We start from the raw sequence: 23,564 nt of genomic DNA, 5'->3' as shown, positions 1-23,564 counted from the left end.
TACAATTTCTTTGGCACAATTTTTTTATACGATCAATATTCTCCAAGTTAAGGGGGAAAATAATGGAAGCGGAAGGGAAGCATAATTATTGAATTGTCTCATTTATTATTAACTGTACGACATAATTGTACGTAAACAAAAATAAAGAGAATTATATTTTATACAATTTTTGAAACTTTCAATGAAACATCAACCAAACTAAGTATATAAAAGACATAAAAAGACATTATATGCATTAAGTTCACTTAATTTTATTAACTAGCGGGTTTGATTGGTTGAATTTGTCTGTCGATATTTTAAGTTTTATGTCAGCTAATATATCGTGATGTTTCAACAATTTTTTTTTAAATTTTGGACCCTGTTGGGGGGAATTTTCCCATTCCCCCCCCCCCCTTGTAGACCCGCCACTGGTTCTCTCGAAAAATTGTAGTAAATCTTAATTGCAACAATTTCAGTTCTTACACTTTTTGTCGAAAAGTTGAAAATGGCGGGGATATTGAACAAAAACAATTGCTAGAAAATCAATCAGGTCTAGATTTGCACACGTTTGACTTGATTGTTTGAACTTGACTTGAGTTTGACTTAATTTCAAGTCAATCCTTCTGACAAATAATTCAAGTCAAGTCAAACTGGTCAATCGTACAGGTTTGAAAATTCAAACTGTTTGTCAAACTAGTTTGAAAGAGTTTGAAAAATAATTTATTTAGTAGATATACTTTTTTGTCGAGATTGACATGTTAGTTGCTAATTAAGATAAGAAAATTAATATTACAATGAGTGCCACTTAAAAGTATCTTGATACAGGAAGCGATTATAATCAAATAGGGTAAATTTTTTGAAAATGATTCCTGCATGTATGCGTAGAATTGCTTGCTGGTAAGTTTCGTTTTATCAATATAACTTTTTTATATTAGAGTGTCACTAGATTAAAACAAAGAATTCGTTGGATAGTTTTTTTTATCATACCAAGTGTAATTTAATCTACTTTGGAAGCTTTAAAGTATTACGTAACGCAAGTTGGGGGAGGGTAACGCAAGTTAGTAAATGGACTAATTAAGCATCTAAGATCTAACAACATCACGAGAAAAGCCAAATGAAAAATATACAAAACCCTGATAAAACCGGTCCTTATAAATGGATCAGAGACATGGACACTGTCGAAAAGCGATTATAAGGGGGCGAAAAAAATGACCTATGGCGCAGAAGATATAATTTTGAACTATACGCAACATACAACGAACCCGAGGTCATAACATCCTTATTAAAGATCAGACGTCTGCGCTGGATGGGCCATGTTAAACGGATGTTGGAGACCGAAACACCAAAACATATAATGAGGCAAACACCAGTAGGGAGAAAGTCAAAGGGAAGAACCAAACTTAGATACATGGAACAAGACCTGAAAACACTTGAGATTACCAATTGAAAGAACAATAAAGTAAGGAACAGAACAGAATGGCGGAAAATCCTAGAACAAGCCAGGACCCAAAAAGGGTTGTAGAGCTGCGAACAGCTCGTTACATAACATTGTTTTTTAACTTAAATAAAAAAACTACGAAATCACCATCGGCCAACTTTTCAACTTTCGTTTATATTTTACATAGAACCCCTGGATTGTATTATATTGGCCCCTCACACTCCGCTCATGTTACAATAGGACAATAGTATTCAAGTGAAAAAATCTTAAAATTTGTCTAAAAAGATCAAGCACAGTAACACATGTTGGCAATAAATAGCTGGACCGTTCTTCACAACAAAAGATGAAAAGGTACAGATGGGATAAAGAGGTTGTAAAATTGTGTTACTACGATACTTGAACGGCCCCTTTTTTAACAAAAATTTATGAAGGAACAACAAAATATTATATTTTTGATAGACTAGGTTTAATGATTTTTTTGCGACTTTGCAATGTCATCTTAAAGAATTAGTTCACTTATTGTCATTTTATAACACTGTTCTTTATTTTTACATAATACGAGTATGTACTTTTCAATTTTCATTGTTTTGAAATCACCTGCCGCAATATCAAATAAATCAGTATATTTATTTTTCTTAATTATTTCTACTTCAACTACAGATTTTTTTTCTTTTAATTTTTGCAGTGGAAGAGAAGAGATGCCTTCAAAATCAGACTCAATTTGATCTGGTACTTGTACTTGTTCTGAGCCAAAAAATATTCAGGTTCAGATATTATTAAAAGTAAGAACAAAAAAAGGATACCAAATGGGAGAAAAACAACTTAAGATAATCTGCTATGCAGACGACGCAATACTAATCTCTCAAAGTGAAGATGATTTACAACGTATGCTGCACGAATTTAATATAACCTCTAGAAAATTTAACATGTTAATTTCCCCAAAAAAGACTAAATACATGGTTATAACAGCAGATCTAATAAGGTGTAAATTAGAGCTGGAGGGTCAAATAATAGAACAAGTCATGGAGTTTAAATATCTAGGCATCACACTATGCAGCTACGGAAAGCTCGAAACGGAAGTGGAAGATCAGGTGAATAAAGCACAGCCGCAGGTTGCCTGAATGAAACAATATGGAGAAATAAAAACATCGGAAAAGAAGTGAAAGACAGAATTTACAAAACAGTCATCAGACCAATAATGGCATACGCGGCAGAAACACGACCTGATACAGAAAGGACAAAAAGAATGCTAGAAACAGCAGAGATGAAAACATTGCGAAAAATCGATGGTTAGACGCTGTGGGATAGAGCTAGAAGTGCAGATATACGAAGGAGATGCAAGGTGGACAACATTAATAACTGGGCGAAAAGCAGAAGAGTAGAATGGAACGACCACATTAAGCCGAATGACAACAAATAGAGTAGTAAGGGCGGCGAGAGACGGTTCCCCAATAGGAAGACGATCAGTGGGAAGACCACGAAAAAGATGGAATGACAACTTACTGGAGGCAAATTGAAAAACAGACAGAGTAATGTCTATGTAAAAAGAAGAAGAAGAGGAGATATTATTTCACAAAGCACACACTTCAAAACGAACGTAATAAACAAGCCAAGCACATACTTCTTAATATGAACTACAAACTAATTTGAGGAGTAGCAGAGTACAGATTCAGACCTATCAAAATAACTCAAAACAAAAGTCAGTAGATACCCTCTCAATTAGAAATGGAAATAAACACGTTGCGCAATATGATATTCAAACTTCAAACTGTTTGAAGAAGTTTGATTTCAAGTCAAACCTAAAGATATCAAAATCAAGTCAAGTCAAACTTTTTTACAAAAAAAGTTTGGTTTTCAAGTCAAGTCAAGTTTGTTGAATAAAATCAAACTAGTTTGACTTGATACATCTCTAATCAGGTCTTACGCTCGCACCTTTACCACATACGTACTACCTTAAATATTGAATTTTTCAAAAAAATGCACGGCATCAAAATTGTACAAAATTTTATTCTCTTCATTTTTGTATAGGTATATATTTGTTGTAAAACTAATAATAAACGAGATAATTCAATAATTCAATAATTATGCTACAACTGTCACTATTTTCAATTTCAGTTTCTACACTTTTTGTCAAAAAATTGAAAATGGCGGAGATATTGAGCAAAAACGGTTCTCGTTTAAAATCAAGATGGCGGCTAACGCAACGGTGTAATTTAGTCGAGATTTTAAATTTATACTAATATTGACCCTCCCTAAAGATTAGAAAAATAAAATTTGGGGCAGCTCCTAATGCAAGGTCAAATGCTATCCCGACTGGGCTAATTTATTTCTCCTTAATAATGGAAATTTTAGATGCGGAAATAACAAATGCCTAAAGGAAATAAATCTACACGATTAGGCCTGCAAGAGATGCACTGCAGGCGGGCGCCCGTGTTTGGGGGGCAGCAAAATGAGCTTTTTTCTGATGGATTAAACAAAGTACTAATTTAAAAAATCTAAGGGCGCCCATGCTAGTTTTTCAGGCGGGTACCTTAAGCCCTAGCGCCGGGACTTACTACACAAATAATACAACAATACCAGGATACAAAGGTGTAAAAATGGAAGTAGAGCGAAAGATTCACAATACGGTAACAGTGCCAATAATAACATACGCAAGAGAAAACTGAACAATTCAATTCATAAATAACATGAATAAAAAATGAACGCAATCGAAATGAAACATTTGAGAAAATGTGTGAAAAAACAAAATAGGACAGAATAGGAAATGAATATAGCAGACAAATGACTCAGACACCTATAACTGTAGGTAGGTACATTAAACAGAAGCAATTGTTCTTAATACCAAAGAAACTCATTCGGATGACTAAAGTATGTATGGAGGGTGGAATATCAAAAGTACGTGTAAATAATAAACTGTCTGACAGCTTTGAAATCAACAGTGGACTCAAACAGGGTGATGCTTTATCTCCACTACTTTTTAACCTTGTATTAGAGAAAGCCATGAGGTCGGCCGAAATAAGGACAGAACTGCTATCGGTTCAAGGTCCCAAGTTATTACTAGCTTACGCAGATGACATTGATCTCGTTGGAGACTCCATCCTATCCACAAAAGCCATTTTCAACAAGGTGGAAGGAGCAACAAACGAAGTAGGGCTGAGGATTAATGAAGAGAAGACGAAATATATATGTATAAATAGAACGACACGAAGAGACAGGATAGGACAAAATGTGACGGTCAACACCTTCAATTTCGAAAGAGTACAACGTTTTAAGTATCTGGGGGCCGTAATCACAGGTGACAACGATGTTACTGAAGAAATAAAAGACAGAATCCAATCAGCAAATCGCTGTCTATTCTCACTGGATAATCTTATAAAATCAAAAAATCTTACAAGAAGTTCCAATATCAAAATTTATAAATCCATCGTCAGACCAGTACTAACATATGGATGCGAAACGTGGACCATGACCAAATCAAACGAAGAAAAGCTCAGACGTTTTGAACGAAAAATACTTTTATTTTTTTATTTATTTTTTTTTTAAATATATATTATATCTTTTTATTTTTAATGAAGAGAAAACCAAGTAGTATTAGATTGCATTGTTTGATTTGTGATAAAAGCTGTAATTAATGAAATTGAGAGAATAGTCTAACAGTCCAACTGAAACCATACCTTTCTCCATACTCGTCCTCGTTTAATATATTATTTGATGGTCTAGTTCTGGCTATTTTTATGATATCGATTATTTATGAAGGGATATCTTTAATATTGTTGTATTAATATTTTATTTCCTATCAATATATCTGTTCTTCATTTTAAGGGTAAAGTGATATACTCCTGGCAAGATGGTCAAGTCACCGAAGCAGACGAGTATGTGGGAAGAATAGCTTTAGTTACGAAAATCCCCCACCGAACGTATGGAATGGGTTCTATTAACCTCACGTCTGTCAGGGAATCAGACGCTGGATGGTTCGAGTGCAGGACCCTCTTTCCTAACAGGACGCCAGCGTGGAGGAACAACGGGACGTGGTTCCACCTCACAGTCAGTGGTAAATTTAAGATTTTGGTTATTTATTTAATTGTACGATTATGTAATGATGTGATGTAGTGAAAGATACTACACAAATAAGTGGAAGCAATTTTAATAATATGAACTCATAAAGACCCAGTAACCCATAAGGTCTTGACTTAGTGCTAACTTCTCCATAACTTCTATAAAAACTCTTAAGTGATGCGAGTGATGTGTGGCAATACTCCATGGAGTGCTTTCGTTGCTTGTTTTGCCCGTGCTATTTTCATTTCTATATCTTTCATACAAGTACCATCTCGGTTTATCATTGACCCTAAATACTTAAAAGTCTTACAACTGTTAAGACCGATTTCTCATGTCGAGTTAACCTGAACTTTTGGTGAACACTGGAAGCTCATCTTAAACTTGAGTTGAACTGGATATGCGAAATTCTACCATAATAGTACATATCTTATAAACTTAAGTTCAAATCTGCTACCTCGGATCCAATTCATAAGTATTCGGTCTTACGAATCTTATTATCATATATTCCATGTCCTTCTGTCGTGTGCAAAAATGACTTCGTCATGAGCGAACAGTAGTGAATGTCTCTCTCTCTCTAGCGGTCAGAGAATACACAAAGGAGAGACATCCTAACGCTGCCACAGGTAAAAAACCTGTATTTGATGGAAAATATGAAACATTGACAACGTCCCACGATCTATTCACCAATATGATTCATGAACATAACCAACTATCGGACGCAGAAAAAATGCAGTACATACCTCAAAGCACACTAAAAGTAAATAGAACAGAGTGATACAATGATACTTGAATATAACACAGGTAAACTATGAAGTAGCCTGAGCTATGCTTAGGGAAGGGTGTGAAAACGTAAGAGTGATATTGTTTAAACTAATAGAATGCTGTAAGCACAGGAGGTAAAGGAAGTATCTGCTAGAGCCCTAAAATCGCTACACGATGTCTTTCACAAGTGCCTAGAAGCAGTCGGAGGTCTAGGAACAGACACGGAATCATGGAGACCCTTAATAGCCAGAATAAGTATAACAAAATGAGATAACGAAACCAAAAGACTTTACGAAAACCACATCGGGGATAGTAGAGAAATATGGACGTACAAATCTACACAAACTTTCCTACAGAGAAAATTCCAAACATTGGAGATGTTGGACTAAGAAAAGAAACAGGAAAATCGAGGAGTATTAAGCAAACCAAGAATACACTGTGTAATACAGAAACTAGTTTCATAAAACATTAATGTCCCTGAAGAAAGAGTGTTCATTACGCATTCATTCGAATCCATTCAAGCAGTCAACATGTAGCTTTGCTGTAGATTACGACCACTAATTTCTTGTAAGAGGTAACATTATCGACGTTTTTAAACTCCTGGGCCCTAGTAGGATCAATAAAACGCTATACCATTAAATTATCAGACAGGAAAAGAAACGAATGTATCCGTAACAAAACAGAAGTGAAAGATGTCTCAACCCAAGTAGCAAAGCTTAAATGGAAGTTCGCTCCACACATCTTACGGCAGAAGGATGAAAGATGGACTAAGATGATTATACATTGGAGACCGTGGAACTACAAACGAGAAAGGGGAAGCTCAGATGACCTGAAAAAACACACTGGGTCAAAATGGATGCAAATTTCCCAAGCTAGAGAGGCATGGTAGAAAAGTAGAAAGAAAAGAAGACTTCATCCATCCATCCTACGAAGATTTAAAGCTCAGCTTGCTGATCTTTTTCATACTGGTATGCCCATTGTTCCACATATTCTATACATACCATCTTTTCAAAGCCTGATCGATGTATAATGTATATGTAACACTCAAACTCCGAATACGGACAATGTCCGAAATTTTTACTCACTTCGCGATGTGAACAACGTGAATTACCCACGTCGCGGAGAGAGCAATTTATTCGGACATCGGCCGAAGTGAAATACCGAGAACGCGTTGTGGGTAAACGAAAGTACCCAATTGCCGAAATAAACACGTTCACCGGAGATTGAGCAAAACCGTAATACCCATAACCCGACGTGGGTAATGTATTTTACCCACTTCGGGTTGTGGGTATTTGTAATTTGCGCAAACCCCGAAAAGCCTCCAATCACAACCATACCCTACACTAATTTCATAATAACCAATAAAATAAAATCAAATTTTCGTTGAAATTCCATTTACTTTAATTTAAAAAAACTAAACAGTAAAATATGACAAGTATCTTATTATTGAAAATAGAAAAAAAATTATTAAACGTTTTCATACATATACGTCTTTTATATGAGTTTTTTTCATACATGTACTTACCACTTTACCACTTTCATTGTTTATTACAGTTCGTTTTAGAAAATATTTATCTTACTTATTACCATAAGAAAAGAAGTGCTACCATGACATTGAGAATTGCATTTTTATGTTTGATTTTACACATTTTCAAGATTTGCCCGAACAGTTCTTCTTGCATTCACATCTGATGAAACCGTGTTTGGACCCGGATGACATTATTGCTTCTATACGGACATTGAGCTGTTCATTAGGTACATCGATGTTATTAATAGATTTATTACATGGGGGTGACATGTCTCGACCTGCACGTCTGAACCGTGAGAAATGGATTTCGGCGTTTGCGCAAACTAGAAATACCCACAACCCGATGTGGGCAAAATAGATTACACACATCGGGTTATGGGTGTTATGGTTTTGCTCAACCTCAGGTGAATGTGTTTATTACGGTAATTGAGTACTTTCGTTTACCCACAACGCGTTCTGGGTATTTTTCTTCGGCCAATGTCCGAATAAAATGCTCACTCTGTGACGTGGGTAATTCACGTTGTCCACATCGCGAAGTGAGTAAAAATTTCGGACATTGTCCGAATTCGGAGTTTGAGCGTAACATATCTAATGTTAAAAAGTGTAGGTGATAGGCCATATCCATGTTTGAGGAATTCTTACATTTTATGTAGTTATTTAAAAAAATAATAAATACTTTTTCTCCACTTTCAGAGACAAATATAAAAAAAACAAAAACAGCAAATACCGGTGGCTTTTTCTAGTGTAATATTGGTTTTCAACAGGTAATAAAAATAACATAAAGGGCTTGTTCATTACAACATTGTAGGTGTTAACAACTTATAAAACATTTTTAAAGGATCACCACTGATTGATTTATTATTTCGACAGCTCTGCTTGTTTGCACTGTTTTTGCTAATAATAAAAGGAATTTATTAATCACTTAAAAGCACATAAACTGGATGGACATTTAATTTACACACCGACGACAGGTTGGTAAATCTACACTTCTTCCTTTGGTATTTAGAATTTGTTTAGTCTACTCGTATTTTCATCCATCTGTTTATATGTTGTTTTCAACCCTGCGTCTTTGGGTTGAGATTGAGCGAGAGAATGATACTTGAGGATGTTCCCATTGATGTTATTTTCTCTTTTGCAGATTCTTGTGATTTGGAAAATCTATCTCGTTGGGATCTCACTCGTGATCTTGGGTTTTCTATTTTTCCTTGAATGATTTATCTCTCCATGGAAAGTCTTTTACTGATCTCCACGGCATTCGTAACCTACTTTTTCCAACTTGACGTATCAGTGGCGTCTATCTTTTTCTTTTCCGATTGTCCACTACTCGCAGTTCCAAGTTCCCAGCATAGTTGCCAGGTCAAAAAACTAAAAATCACCAGACAATTGCTTAAAAAGTTGCCAGATTTTGCTCAAAATCACCAGATTGTTATGAGTATGCGCAGTAACGAAAAATGTGTTGCTGCGCAGAATTTTGCGCATGCGCATACCCGTAACTATTCGAGAACGGTAATGTGAAGGGTTGGAACAAACCTAATAAAACAATAATTAAAAATTAAAATACAAATGAAACGATTTTTTTTTTGTAAAATATAATGTAAAATGTAGGTGTTCATTTTTATAAAAGGTACTGATAATCCCGACAATGTAGATTATTTAAAACTTAACGTTTTATGTCTTAAACTTGGCCTGACAGACGACCCTCGTCGAGCGGGGTGTTATACAAAATTGTTTTGTTGGAAACCTAGTAATTTTGCTCATGCTAATAAATTTTTAATACAAATTAAAATTGAAAAAATAGTTCCTAAGAACCTTTGAGATTTTAGTTTAGATGACCAAACCAACACAAAACGTGACAAAACTACAAAATATGAAGAACAGTAATCACTTAAAACTCTACAGCTGACACAAGAAAGATAAAACTGATAAATTGAAAATTGATATGTTGATATTAACTGAACTGGTTTGTTTATAAAACCAAGACATAAATTATTCGAAGTGCATTAACACTTGTAAGAGTAGCGTAAATTTCGGTGGATCCCCAGTTGAGCACCACAGAGGCGGATCATTTTATATTACAAAATTAGACTTTTTGTATTATATGAATATTAGGCAATTCTTAATAACGAATAAAAAACATAAAATCGTACTTTTTAAATAAAAAAATATAATATAGATAAGGTCAAAAAATCACCAGATATTAAGCTTTTTAAAAAAGTTTTCACCATATCACCAAATGGGTTAGAAAATCACCAAATCTGGTGAATTTTCACCAGACCTGGCAACCTTGGTTCCCAGTGAGTACTATAAAATTGTAGAGAAGGAATGTATCAATATATCGACGGTTAAACTGGAAAACCTCGTTCGATTGTTGGTCCATAAACGCAGTGGAACTTTCAAAAAATCGAAAAATTGAAATTTTTGAACGTGAATAACTTTTGATTAAAAAATAAAATAGCAATTCTGCTGACAGCATTTGAAAGTTTAAGTCAAATTATACCGGTTTTAATTATTGCATTGCTAAACATTATTTTTTTTATTATTAAACAAAGCTATTTGTTTATAAGCCGAAAAATTGTTTATAAGTTTAAAACATTGCTGGGGCCCCTTAAATAATCCGATTTTAATTCTGTAAAGTGTATTAGATAGGTAGAGCACCTCTTTATATGTAAAAAAATTAGCCAACTTCTAAATTGTCTACTTTTTGTTCAGAAAGATTTTAAAAAATTTGAACATTTTTAAAAACATTTAGATTGCAAATTTATTATGCAAAATCTATTAGGTCGATTTTAATGAAATTTGCTTTATGGTTTAAGTATGTTACAAAGTAGACGAAGCAACGAAGCATTAAACCTAGGAATTTTATGCAGTAAGATGAATCGTCATGCAACTTTTTGCATTCGATTAGAGAGAGTGTTAGGCAACTTTATGAACTAAATTCATCTAGGGCAAAAATTTTTGTGCATAAGAAAATGCATTTTAAAAGTGCATCTCGAAGAGGTGAAAATGAAAAATTTAGAACTCGGGCAATATTGATGGAAATCCCACATAACAATGATGTTCGCATCATGTTCTAAGCATATCCTACCAACATTAGTCGAAGTATATCCTTTTTAGTATATGCGTAGTACAAGCATAGCATGTACCATAAAAAACATTCTAAATTTCATGTTCTTTGCATGTGCCTCAAAGAATATTCTTGCACCGAATATACTGAGCACATTCGAGTACGTAGCATCTCGGAATGTTCGTAAAAGTTTATTCTTAGAATATACCTTAATCGAATATTCTTAGTATATGCGTAAGTATATGCAAAAGTATATGCTTAACACATACTTGTATATACTTTTAAAATATCTTAAAAATAATATACTGTATGTACCTATAGGAAGAAGAATAATGTTAGCCTATAGATTATCAACTTCGCGTTAAGAATAATTAATCAAATTTATGTATTTTGGTAGGTACTAGTGAACTATCTAATTCATTTTTTTAAACCGTTTTAATTGTATGGTAAAAAGTTTAAAACTTAATTCTATTGAAGAAAAATGAGAAATTCTCGTTTCGTTTTCAGTTGAAATGAATATACCATTTTGATTTGAGTTTATACCATAAGTATTTTTACCTATAATTTTCGGGAATCCGGAAACGGCCATTCATTGTCATTCTGACCCTTGCATTGCATTTTATACCTGCACAAGGGAAGGGGGTAGGTAACAAAAGAGCAAAATATGAAAATAGTTTCCAGTACAGTGTACAGTAATAGCCACTTTACACGATGCAAGTAATTGCGCAATTAATTGCACAATTTCTTGCGCAAGAACTTGTGCAATAAGTTGCAACTAACTTTCTGCAATAAAGTGATTACACGGTGCAAACAATTGCATAAACTGACATGAAATAGACAGAAACTTTGAATAGCATAAATTTTAGGTTATGTTTGTTTTTACAAATTAAATGTAATTTTTTGAGTAGAATGATCAGATATTAGATTAAAGATGTTAGATTATAATTTGAGAAAATTATAATATTATGTATTAAGTATAACAAAATCAATTAATACCTAATCCAAGTATGTAATACATATTATTCATTTACAAAAGGAAACAAGTTGTAAGAAATAAAATAGTTTTTTTTTAATCCCTATGTTGCATAATTAAAGTTATTCACCTGAATAAAATTATCTGTGAAGCGTGAAATTGGTAAAAAGTTCCTCTAGTTTTGTTAATAAATTGTTTGGTTTGAAATTTAAGATGACAGAAGTTCAATGTCATCAAAATCTTTTATTTGTTGACAGCAGAAAAGTAAAAACAAACACTGTAGCCTTAAAAGTTACTAAAAATATAACCAAATTGCAGAAAAAATTGCATGAAAAATAGGACATGTTCTATTTAGCTGCAACTTATTCTTGCAGCAAGGAGTTGCAGGTTTTCTGTGCAATTCGCGTATGACACCATGCAATTTCTATTGCTGCAAGAAATTGTGCAATTAATTGCGCAATTAGTTGCATCGTGTAAAGTGGCTATTATGCATTTATGTCTACGCTGTTAGGTAGGACCAAGTATTTCTAGCTACAAGGACTAAAACATTTTTAAGAACATAAAAAGCAGTTTGAAAATAATAAATTCATATTGGTACTTCAATATTTCCTAAATACCTAGTAAGTAAAAGTATGTATAATCTATGTAGATACCTATAAATTTTAGTAATTTACATACATATTATATATATTTGGCTATTATATAATTATATAAGCAGCATTTTTATTTTGATGTGCACATAATAACTAAATATATTACTTATATTTTATATATAGACTACTTACCCATATAATATTTATTATACATAGGTACCTATATAACTAACTAAAGTTTATATATTTTATACTTACTTTTTACGTAATATTGTAGAATGTAATAACTACATTCTCATATGCAATTGGAATATGTAAATATAATATATTAGTAGAACCAAAGAATACTAACACACCCAGTGGGTAGTATTCTTTGGTAGAACCTATAGGATGAGATTGGGTGATGTTGAAAACATACTTCTGAGAAATACAGCACATCCTTGGAATATTCTTCCCATATACTAAAAATATGTGCGATAGTACATTCTAAGTATATATATAGAAGGTATATAGCACTTCCTTGGAATATTCTTCCCACATACTAAAAATATGTGCGATAGTACATTCTAAGTATATAACTAGAAGGTATATAGCACTTCCTTGGAATATTCTTCCCATATACTAAAAATATGTGCGATAGTACATTCTAAGTATATGAATAGAAGGTTTATAGCACCTCCTTAGAATCTTCTAAAAAGTATGTTCTTGGTATATACTGAAAAGAAGTGCGGTAGTACATTCTAAGTATATACATAGAACGTTTAAGTACTGTAATGTAGTATATACTCAGTATATGCTCTGCACATTCGCAATGGTAATTACGCATATTCTAAGTATATACTTTTTCTGAAAAGTATGTTCTATGAATCTACTAAGAACATGAAATTGTTATGTGGGATGTGTTGAATTCTTATAATAGGGGGTTTTGGGGATCGCTGAGCACGAATTTCATATCGGCGATGGTCTCCAAGGTACCTGGTGCCCACGGTGGAACTCGTCGCCTAGAGTTTTACGTTATAATCATTAAAATCAGTCAATATCCATTACTGGGGGGGTTTTTGGGGTCGCCGGCCACGAATTTAGTGTTAATGATAGTCTCCAAGATACCTGGTGCCCAAGGTGGAACTCGTCGCCTGGAGTTTTATGTTATAGTCATTCAAAATCAGGCAATAGCCATTACTCTGAGGGTTTTGGGAGTCGCTGAACAAGAGTTTCATGTGGTCGATGGTCTCCAAGATACCTGGTGCCCAGGGTGGAGCTCGTCGTCTGGAGTATTATGTTATAATTATTCCAAATCATTTAAAACCATTACGCGGGGGGTTTGGGGGTCGCTGAGCACGAATTTTATGACGGCGATGATCTTCTGTGTACCTGGTGCACAGTGTGGAACTCGTCGCCTGGAGTTTTATGTTATAATCATTCAAAATCAGTCAATAACCATTACTCTGAGGATTTTGAGGGTCGCTGAACAATAATTTCATGTGTTCGATGGTCTTCAAGGTACCTGGTGCCCAAAGTGGAACTCGTCGTCTGGAGTTTTATGTTATAATTATTACAAATCATTTAATACCATTACTCGGGAAGTTTTGGGGTCGCTGAACATGAATTTCATGACGGTGATGGTCTCCAAGGTACCTGGTGCCCAGAGTGGAACTCGTCGCCTGGAGTTTTATGGTATAATCATACAAAATCAGTCAATAACCATTACTATGAAGGTTTTAGGGGTCGCTGGGCACCAATTTCATGTTGGCGATGGTCTTCAAGGTAGGTATACAATAATCTAAAAAATACGTGTTAAATTAAATGTTAGTGCACGTATTCATAATCAATTTATTTGTATAATATAATAAAAAAATTAATAAAAAAGTAAAATAAAATAAAAAAATATTTTTATTTACTTGAAGTTACCTCTTCCGCAATTTCGAAAACCAAAATTATAAAACAGCGCAGCTATAGATTGTAGATAATGAGAATTCCTTTAATACCAATCTTAAACGGCTTGATATTATAATATTATTTATTTTATTATTTATCCTGTAATTAACAAAACTAATGAGTATAAAATATATGACTTTTTCAAAACACCAACATTAAAAACTTACTTTGCTTTAAATACGGTATCACATTTTAGATGTTTTTTTATAATTAATTAAAATTTTTTAAAATATCAGAACTACATAAAAGTGTAGCTTGGAGGTATTCACATATATACTATGCTTTGTTTTTAAGCCAGGAGCAGTAAAATAAAAAGACAGATTCACACCCAAGAAAGTCAATAGAAAAATCACCATATACATCTTCTTTTTTGGTTGATCATATTGGCCTTCGACGGTAATCCATCAACATTATATTATACTAATACGTCGCTAAAGAGTTCTAAAAACCACTGTTTTTTTTTTATATAAAAGCAGACTAGAAATCTAAAAATTAAAATAGTACCGTAGAAAACACAAAAAATCGCTGATATAACTTAATTACCCTTGAAATGCCAATTATGTCAAAATTTCATAAATGTCATTAGTGTCAAAATTTAACGACTACTGCTTTAAAAGCGACAAAATTTTAAAATAATTTTTAAATAGGTAATTATTTAGGATATAATATAAAAGTGTTTTAAGAAAGATTATTAATGAAAAATATATTAAGCGACCCCCAAAACACCGAAGTAATCGATATTGACTGATTTTGAATGAATATAACATAAAACTGAAGGCGACGAGTTCCACCCTAGGCACCAGGTACTTTGGAGACCATCGCCGACATAAAATTCGTACTCAGAGACCCCAAAAACCCCCGAGTAATGGTTATTGACTGGTTTTGAATGGTGGAAAACCCCCAAATTAATGGTTTTTCACTGATTTTGAATAATTATGACATAAAACTCCAGGCGACGAGTTGCACCCTGGGAACCAGGTACCTTGGAGACCACCGCCAACATTAAATTGTGTTTAACGACTCCAAAAACCCCCGAGTAATGGTTATTGACTGATTTTTAATGGTTATAACATAAAACGCTAGGCAACGAGTTCCAACCCTTGGCACCAGGTACCTTGGGCACTATCGCCGACATGAAATTCGTACTCAGGGACCCTCAAAACCACCAGGGTAATAGTTTTTGACTAATTTTGAATAATTATAACTAAAAACTCCTGGCGACGAGTTCCACACTGAGCACCAGGTACCTTGGAGACCATCGCCGATATGAAATTCGTACTCAGCGACCCCCAAAACCCCCAGGGTAATAGTTTTTGGCTGATTTTGGATAATTATAACTAAAAACTCTAGGCGACGAATTCCACCCTGGATACCAGGTATCTTGGATGCCATCGCCAACATTAAATTCGTGGCCGGCGACACCAAAAACCCCCCGACTAATGGATATTGACTGATTTTTAATGATTATAACATAAAACTCTAGGCGATGAGTTCCACCGTGGGCACCAGGTACCTTGGAGACCATCGTCGATATGAAATTCGTGCTCAGCGATCCCCAAAACCCCCGAGTATAAAAATTCAACTCATTTCCGTCAATATTTCCCAGTTTCTAAATTTTTCATTTGCACCTCTTCGAGATGCACTTTTAAAATGCATTTTCTTATGCACATAAATTTTTGCCCTAGATGAATTTAGTTCACAAAGTTGCCTGACACTCTCCCCAATCGAATGCAAAAAGTTCCATGACGATTCATCTTACTGCACAAAATTCCTAGGTTTTGGGCTTTTTAGTGCTTCGTTGCTTCGTCTAAAGAATTTCCTAAGCGAATTACTAAGGTTCTAAGTGTCACCAAACTGGTTAAAAACATTTAATAACAACAGGCGTATTTTGCTCCCTTATTTTGTATTTATTGCTATATTGCAGAAAAGGTAATACGTTAAGACATTTTTGGCCAGTCGTATATCATACAAAATTCAATTATCTTTATTTTATTTCTCTACGACTTTGTTACAAAACGAATAATTTTAAAGTTATAAGCAAAGAGAGCAGAAAAGAATCGACGTTTTTCGAAATTTTTAAATATTTTAATTTTTTTATTAATGTTCCGGGCATATTTGAGAAGGAGCATAAGTCAATTATTATTACTGAAGGTGTCACCTAACTTTATCTGCAAAAATCCGAATGCCACCTCTCACATCCAAAAATAGACCTTTTTCCACAGATCCTTACTGGTCTACTTCTTTTAAAAGAAAAAACGTTTAATTGTGATGAGTGGTTCCTGAGATACAACCGGTTAAAGTTGACCTTCAATTATGGCAAAGATATAAACAGTAGGATCATAATTTTCAAACCATCCCTTTTTTATTTTTGTCGTCTTTCTCTACACCAATTTTCATATCTTTAAAATACTCATAACATATTAACATAACATAATATATTGTATTATTATAATAAAAACTATCGATATTACGAGTGAAAATTGCCAAAAATAGCAAAATTTCAATCAGAAATTAGGTTAGAGAAAAAGTAAATGTTAAAAAAATACAAAATCAATGGGAAAATCCCAGTAGCTGGCTGTATACCATAATTTAAAAATCATACAGAAGTAAAAACTTCGTTTGTACAATGGTATAAAAAAGTTTTATTAAAAAACATTAAAAGTCCTCCAAAAGGATTCGCAAAACGTTTTCGATTTAGATCAGATCATCTTCAGTGCGTTCTGCTTAGTACATGAAACTAGCAACTAGCAACCTTATGAAATTGGTAACATGGTCTGTGTCCATTGAACTGGCAAGAACCACAAGTTTTTTATCGAGCAGGGAACCATGTTGCCCTTTGAGCACTCCTAACACATTTAATCTTTTAACATCGACTTGGAGTCGCTATAAATATTATATAGTTATCATGTAAACCATATTTCTCGATGTTACCAATTTCATAAGGTTGCTAGTTTCATGTAGGTACTAAGCAGAACGCACTGAAGATGATCTGATCTAAATCGAAAACGTTTTGCGACTCCTTTTGGATGACTTTTAATGGTTTTTAACTTTTTTTTGACCATTGTACAAAGGAAGTTTTTACTTCTGTATGATTTTTTAAAAAAATACATTTTCTCGGCTTCCCATGGAGCAATTTTATTCATTCTTTTAACGTTAAAAGGTACACTTGTAGTAAGAGTATCTAAAAAAAGTCTACAACTGGAAAAAATATGTAGTTTTCTTTTCTTATAAATAAATTATCTATTATATCAAAACAAAAGCAAGTTTGACATTTAATAATGCGTTAGTTAGATGACTCTACTCGAGTTGCTTGGGAACAAAAAAATAATGAAGAAAATTGCTCCATAGGAAGCCGAGCAAATGTATTTTTTTAACGTATACCGATTTTGAACTTTGAGATTACATTTTCTCCATATTAATATTTCCTGAGGTATTCTATTTGTTTATCAGCCAAAAAATTGTTTATAATTTTAAAATATTCCTGAGGCCGCTCAAATAGTCCAATTTCAATTCTGTAAAGTATGTACATTAGATAGGTACAGTGTCTTTTTATACAAAAATCATAGTTATTCTTATGTATCATAATTATTGTGGTGATTATAGCGACCGTAAATTTCTAATTAGCAATTCAATTGTTGCTAAACTTTTCATTCAGTTTCCATCGGCTTCTGGAATTATAATCTATACGGAAAGAGCTTTCATATTACCAAGTTATTTAATTATTGATAAACAATTACTTATCTAAAATTTTAGTTGAAAATTTAAGATTTTGTTGGAAAACCCCGCATTTTCCGGGGAAAATTTTCGTCGAAGTAAATCGAAAAAAACACATCTCTATGCAAAATTTAATTACGGTGAATTTTTATTTGGGTGTTTTTGGTGTAAAGTTAAAGTCTTTGGAGTTATAGAGCAAAAATTGAAAAAAAAAACACAATTTTCGGGCGCCATTTTGTTTATAAAAAAAAGTAGCACACCATCTGCGGACTTTGCATAACCATATTAATAATATAAACAATCATTAGATTCGATCCCAGCAATAAAATTGCTGGTAAATAACTTTTCCTTGTATTTTGGTAATTAGCCCAGAGTATATAAGCGGAGCATATCGGTACTTATTATTTTTCATTATGTGATCTAGGTATTATGTATTTCTAACTTTCACTACGTTGAAAAGTTCTCTATCCTTGTCTATTCTGTGCACCATTTCTTCGTTTGAAGTATGCGATGTCCATGAAATTTTGAGGATTCTCCGGTAGATCCACATTTCAAAGGCCTCCAATACTCCAATTTATTTACTGTTGATGTTTTAAGGGTCCATGTCTCAACTGCATAGAGAAGAGTCGACCAGACGTAGCATTTTGATCAACGTAATCGAATTTCGAGTTTTATTCGAGAATCACAAAGCAGTTTTTTATTTTCTCGAAAGATTTTCTGGCTTGTTCTATCCAACATCCCAGGTACTTAAATATTGACCTGTTCTAAAATGTGCCCATTTATTGTGCAAGGTTGAGATGTGAAATATTGAAATAATAAACAATTCTTAAATATTCATTCATTTTAGGTGGAAATCTTCTAGCAATTCCTCCTCTCAACAAGACTGTTTTGGAAGGCGATGAAGTCGAATTTACTTGCCTGACCAAAGACTTCGAGATACGAGTCAAATGGTTCAAAGATGGGATCTCTTTGTCGGAGTACCATGATTTAATCAACAGGTCTTGGGTGACCAAAGACAACTCTCTAATGATCCGTCCCACAGATTCTGGAGACACCGGCGAATACGAATGCGAGGCGTCCAACGCTGAACAAGAGAGGCAGACTGCTAGGGCGTACCTTAATGTACAGTGTGAGTAACAATTAAGCCGATTTTTAATGATTCCATTATTAAATTCACTACCATTATTATTACTATCACAGTCACCATCTTCAACATTTTCATTCCCCGGCCCGAGAGGCTTCGAGCTCAGAAGTTACCTTACATTTTTAACAAAATTTAGTAAAAAATATAAACTTTATACAAGTACTTAAAATTTAATAGCTATTTATGATATAAGTGTTAAAAGTACAATTTTAAGGCACGCATGTGAAAGTTTGCAGAATGGGCGAAGCGAATTCTGCAATTCACATGAGTGCCTTAAAAATGTACTTTTTAACACGTATATCATACAATATTTTTTCTACAAACGTTATAAATTTATAAAATACAATATTTTTGTTAATTGCTGAAACCATGAAACCTATGACCCGTAAAAGGTAGAACTGGTTGTCTACACTCGAGGGGAATATCTAAAAATTCTTAGCGAAAATATTATTCGCTCCGAGAGTTAACAAAGTGTCAAAGCAAAATCGACCGACTTGCTCATGGTGGCGGTTGCTTGAATCTTTGTAAGGACGCTTTAGTGCATGTTTAAATGGGACATTTTAAAAAAAATGCCATATCATGCTATTTGTTTTGTTGTTCACTGTAAAAATACATGGAGAAATAGTGATGTGAAATAATTTTATTTTCCTCGTTCCCAAAAAAAAATACGTCAAAGAATAAAATTGATTAACGCTGTTAGAAGGATGAAGTGAGGTTAACTTTTTCTATATATACAAAGGATGTGGCAGTATACACATTATATAATAATATTATTTACGTTTTTTATAAGTTTTGTACATATTACATGTACTTTTTAGCTCTGATAAACCCGAATTTACTCCAAAAAGTACGGATACGGTATGTCCTATCTAACCTCACTATCACAGATTATGTCAATAAATCTTTATTAACGACAAAAAATATTTTTTCTACGGCCGTGCTAAAAGAGCCACTTTCCTGCACCCATTTCGTTTCCGAAATTTGCACTTTCCCGCACGGCGTGCGGTAAAGTAAAATTCCTTGTAATATGGCATTATAAAATATTATAATACATGCAATAAACTAATATTTAGATATTATTTACTAATTTATTTTAAATTTATCTTATTGTGTTCATGTTTTAATAAAATTAGCGCGATAATTCGATGAAATAAAATTATTTTGACATAATATTTAAAAGTCAGATCAGTAGATAATTACAATGGTTTTGAATCTTCGTCATGGAAACTAATATCGTCGTCGTGGTAACCCATTATATTGAAAGTTTAGTTTTGACAACCTTGTCAAAGAATTAATTTGTGAATTTTCACTCCTAAATAAAAATTGGTATAACTCTATTTTTTGTGGCTTTTTTCCAAACGTACGGCCCTAGAAAAAAAATTGTTCCTAACTCATGCGGAAAGTGTCTTCCCGCACTCGACTGTTTGCCAGAACTCCGCTGTGGCGTCGTTCGGGTCAACGGTAGTCTCGTGCGTGAAAGTATCACTTTCCGCACTAGTTAGGAAAATAACTATTTGTTGAACTATAAATGATACTATAAAAGAATAACCAAGGAATTCTAACAATTTGTACCGTTTATTATCACTAGAGAATAAAATATTCAAGTTTAACAAAATAATCTCCTAAGAGTCAATGCTAAAACGTCCTTACAAAACTGACAGCGTGTCACGTGACTGTAAATTGCTGTAAATAGTGGGGAGACGCACGGTGCGAGTACCGTTACATAAACTTGTTTTTCTACAAACGTGTTAAAAATGCAATAATACAGTTTAAATTAAATTTTAAAAAAACCTTTTAAACCACCTTTTTCAAATTGCGCAAGTTGTACCATTAATAATAAATGAAATATAAATATTTTGACGTTTCACAATTTGACAATTCACTTTTAACTGCAGTGCCTTAAAAATTGTAAAGCACTAGTGCTTTAAAGTAGCATTTTTAACGCTCCTATGGAGTGCTAAAAATTTCATTTTTAACACGGTTTTAGAAAAACTTAATTAAAGTTAGGATAAATTTTAGTTTAGAACGCATCCATTAGTTGCTTCATTGTTTGTCGTGGTACTTATAGGCAGTGCGGGAAATCCCATGGCGCATTCGGATTGTGAATATTTCTTGATTGATTTGGGTCTTGATGACCATTGGATTTTTTCTTAAAAGACAGTGATAATAGATCTTTTTAAAAAAACATTACCGTTGTTTCCGAGTTTGGTGTGAAACTTGAACGTACATGTCTATCATCTCTCCTGTATCTCCTATGGCGGTATAGCCCAAATCGGACGCTGGCCTCCCCCAGCATTCGCCTCCAAGCATCTCTTTCCTTAGCTGCTCTCCTCCAGTTCCCAAGCTAAATATGTCTTTAGTATCGGTTCTCACGTCGTCTATCTCCCTCTTCCTTGGTCTTCCTACTGGTCGACGTCCCCCCACCTCTGTTATTATACATTCTTATAAGGTGGCCATAATGCACGGAAAGATAGATGGCAGAAGAACCATCGGAAGAAGATGAATTTCATGACTTAAGAACCTGAGAAAATGGTTTGGATTCAGCTCAAAACAACTATTTAGAGCTACTGCCTCAAAAATTAAAATAGCTATGATGATTGTCAACCTCCGTAGCTGAAGCGGCACCTGAAGAAAAGATATGGTGACCTGCCCAGCGCAATCTTTGTATTTTTGCATAATTCGCTATAGAGGATAATTTGTAATATCGATTCAACTCGTGATTGAACCTTATTCTTCACATAGCATTACAGCACATGGGTCCCAATATCCTCTTTTGTTTCAAAAGTATTGATAAAGTATATTGTCTTTTATGTCACGATCCATGATTCTACGCTATATCGCACCTCCGCTCAAAGAGTGTCATAACTCAAAAAAATTTAAAATCGGTTTTATTGCACCAACAGTTTAATAAAACTATAAACTCCTATCTCACAAAGTGCCACTTCTATGGGTCAAGTATTTATCGTTAGATGACACTAGTGTCATTATACGATTATACAAAACCAATGACGCACTGAACACAAACAGTGTCACATATCGAATGTGCAAAGCATTTGTCCATCTAAGATGTGTATAAAGCGTCGTTTGTCGAGTTAAGGCATTATATGTGATTACTTTATTCAAGACAATCTGCATATGTGCTCAAGAAAAGTGACACATTTATCACTTATTTATCTTTCTTTTTGCAGTATTTTGTGTTTAATGTTGTTACTTGTATTTAAAGTTGCATCATTAATAAGTCTGTTAACAAGATAGTAATATTGATATTACTCTGTTGTATTGTTGTATTGATATATTATTCTGTACTGCAAGTGTCACTTTTGATTAAATAATATTTCGTAAATGTTTCGTTATTTTTTCTGTACAGTGTCACAACTAAAAAGAAAATATTTTTTTTGATATTTTTAACTTAATACGCTATTTTATAGAGCTTCAAAAACCGTTGTATACCCTATTCCACGAACATACGCCTGTTTTGGATTACTTCGACAACGAATATTTTACTGTGCAAAATAAGAAGAACGAAAGTAAATTTCAAATTACATTGTTGTTTATTGGAATAATTATTAGCGCCATTTACTTTCGTACTTCTTATGTTGCACAGTAAAATATTCGTTGTCGAAGTAATCCAAAACAGGCGTATGTTCGTGAAATGGCCCATAACTGACTAAACCAGTTATTATTCTAATTTTAATAGTTTTTGAATTAAACCCGAAAATATTGTAGGACAAACTTTAAATGTCGTTTTCTTGAAACTTTGCTTTTTGACTCATGACACTCTTGGAGCGGAGGTGCGATATGTTGCTATTGGTCATAAAATATGATTGTTTCATATACTTTAAACATTACTTCCATATCACAAGCTGCTTAGACTTATTAAACAATAATTTCTCTCGGTTGACTCACATTCTTCTTACAATATATTCCATATATAGTGTGGGCCAAAGAAAACAGTCCACCTCGATATTTGGCAGTATTTATTAGATTTTAAGGAAATGGAGAAACAGGTCGATTTTTTATCGAAGGGGGAAGTACGGTACATACATCTGTCATTTGTCAACCCCTCTCTTCCATCCTATCTCCCTGTTTTAGCCCTTTAGTTAATTAAGTATCTGGAAGAGATCTTTCAATTGATTTTGAACTCGTACTTGCGCTTCTTTGTAAGTCATGGTGGCTTGAACTAATTTTACCAATTTCCTTGATATAAGAAATTCTTTCCTTGATATAAGAAATTCTTTCCTTGATATAAGAAATTCTTGAATTCTTGACAGAAAAGTTCCAATGAAGCTGAAAGGAAAATTCTATAAAACAGCCATAAGACCGGCTATGATGTAGAACTGAATGTTTGGCAGTGAAAAAGAAAGAGGAACAACGAATG

At 33.6% G+C, this 23,564-nt stretch overlaps 1 protein-coding gene across 1 annotated transcript in view; it reads left to right on the top strand.

The window, feature by feature from the left end:
• Positions 1-23,564, top strand: part of LOC126885625 (protein borderless) — a 45,432-nt gene that overhangs the window by 6,545 nt on the left and 15,323 nt on the right. Inside the window, exons 2-3 of the mRNA XM_050652254.1 lie at positions 5,240-5,468; positions 18,890-19,171. Of these exons, the coding sequence (XP_050508211.1) occupies positions 5,240-5,468; positions 18,890-19,171 (511 nt within the window). The remainder of the gene's footprint in view (positions 1-5,239; positions 5,469-18,889; positions 19,172-23,564) is intronic.

Source organism: Diabrotica virgifera, chromosome 1 (assembly GCF_917563875.1).
Source record: "Diabrotica virgifera virgifera chromosome 1, PGI_DIABVI_V3a".
In the NCBI taxonomy this organism is placed as follows: Eukaryota; Metazoa; Arthropoda; class Insecta; order Coleoptera; family Chrysomelidae; genus Diabrotica; species Diabrotica virgifera.
This window is presented reverse-complemented; position numbering and strand designations above follow the sequence as displayed.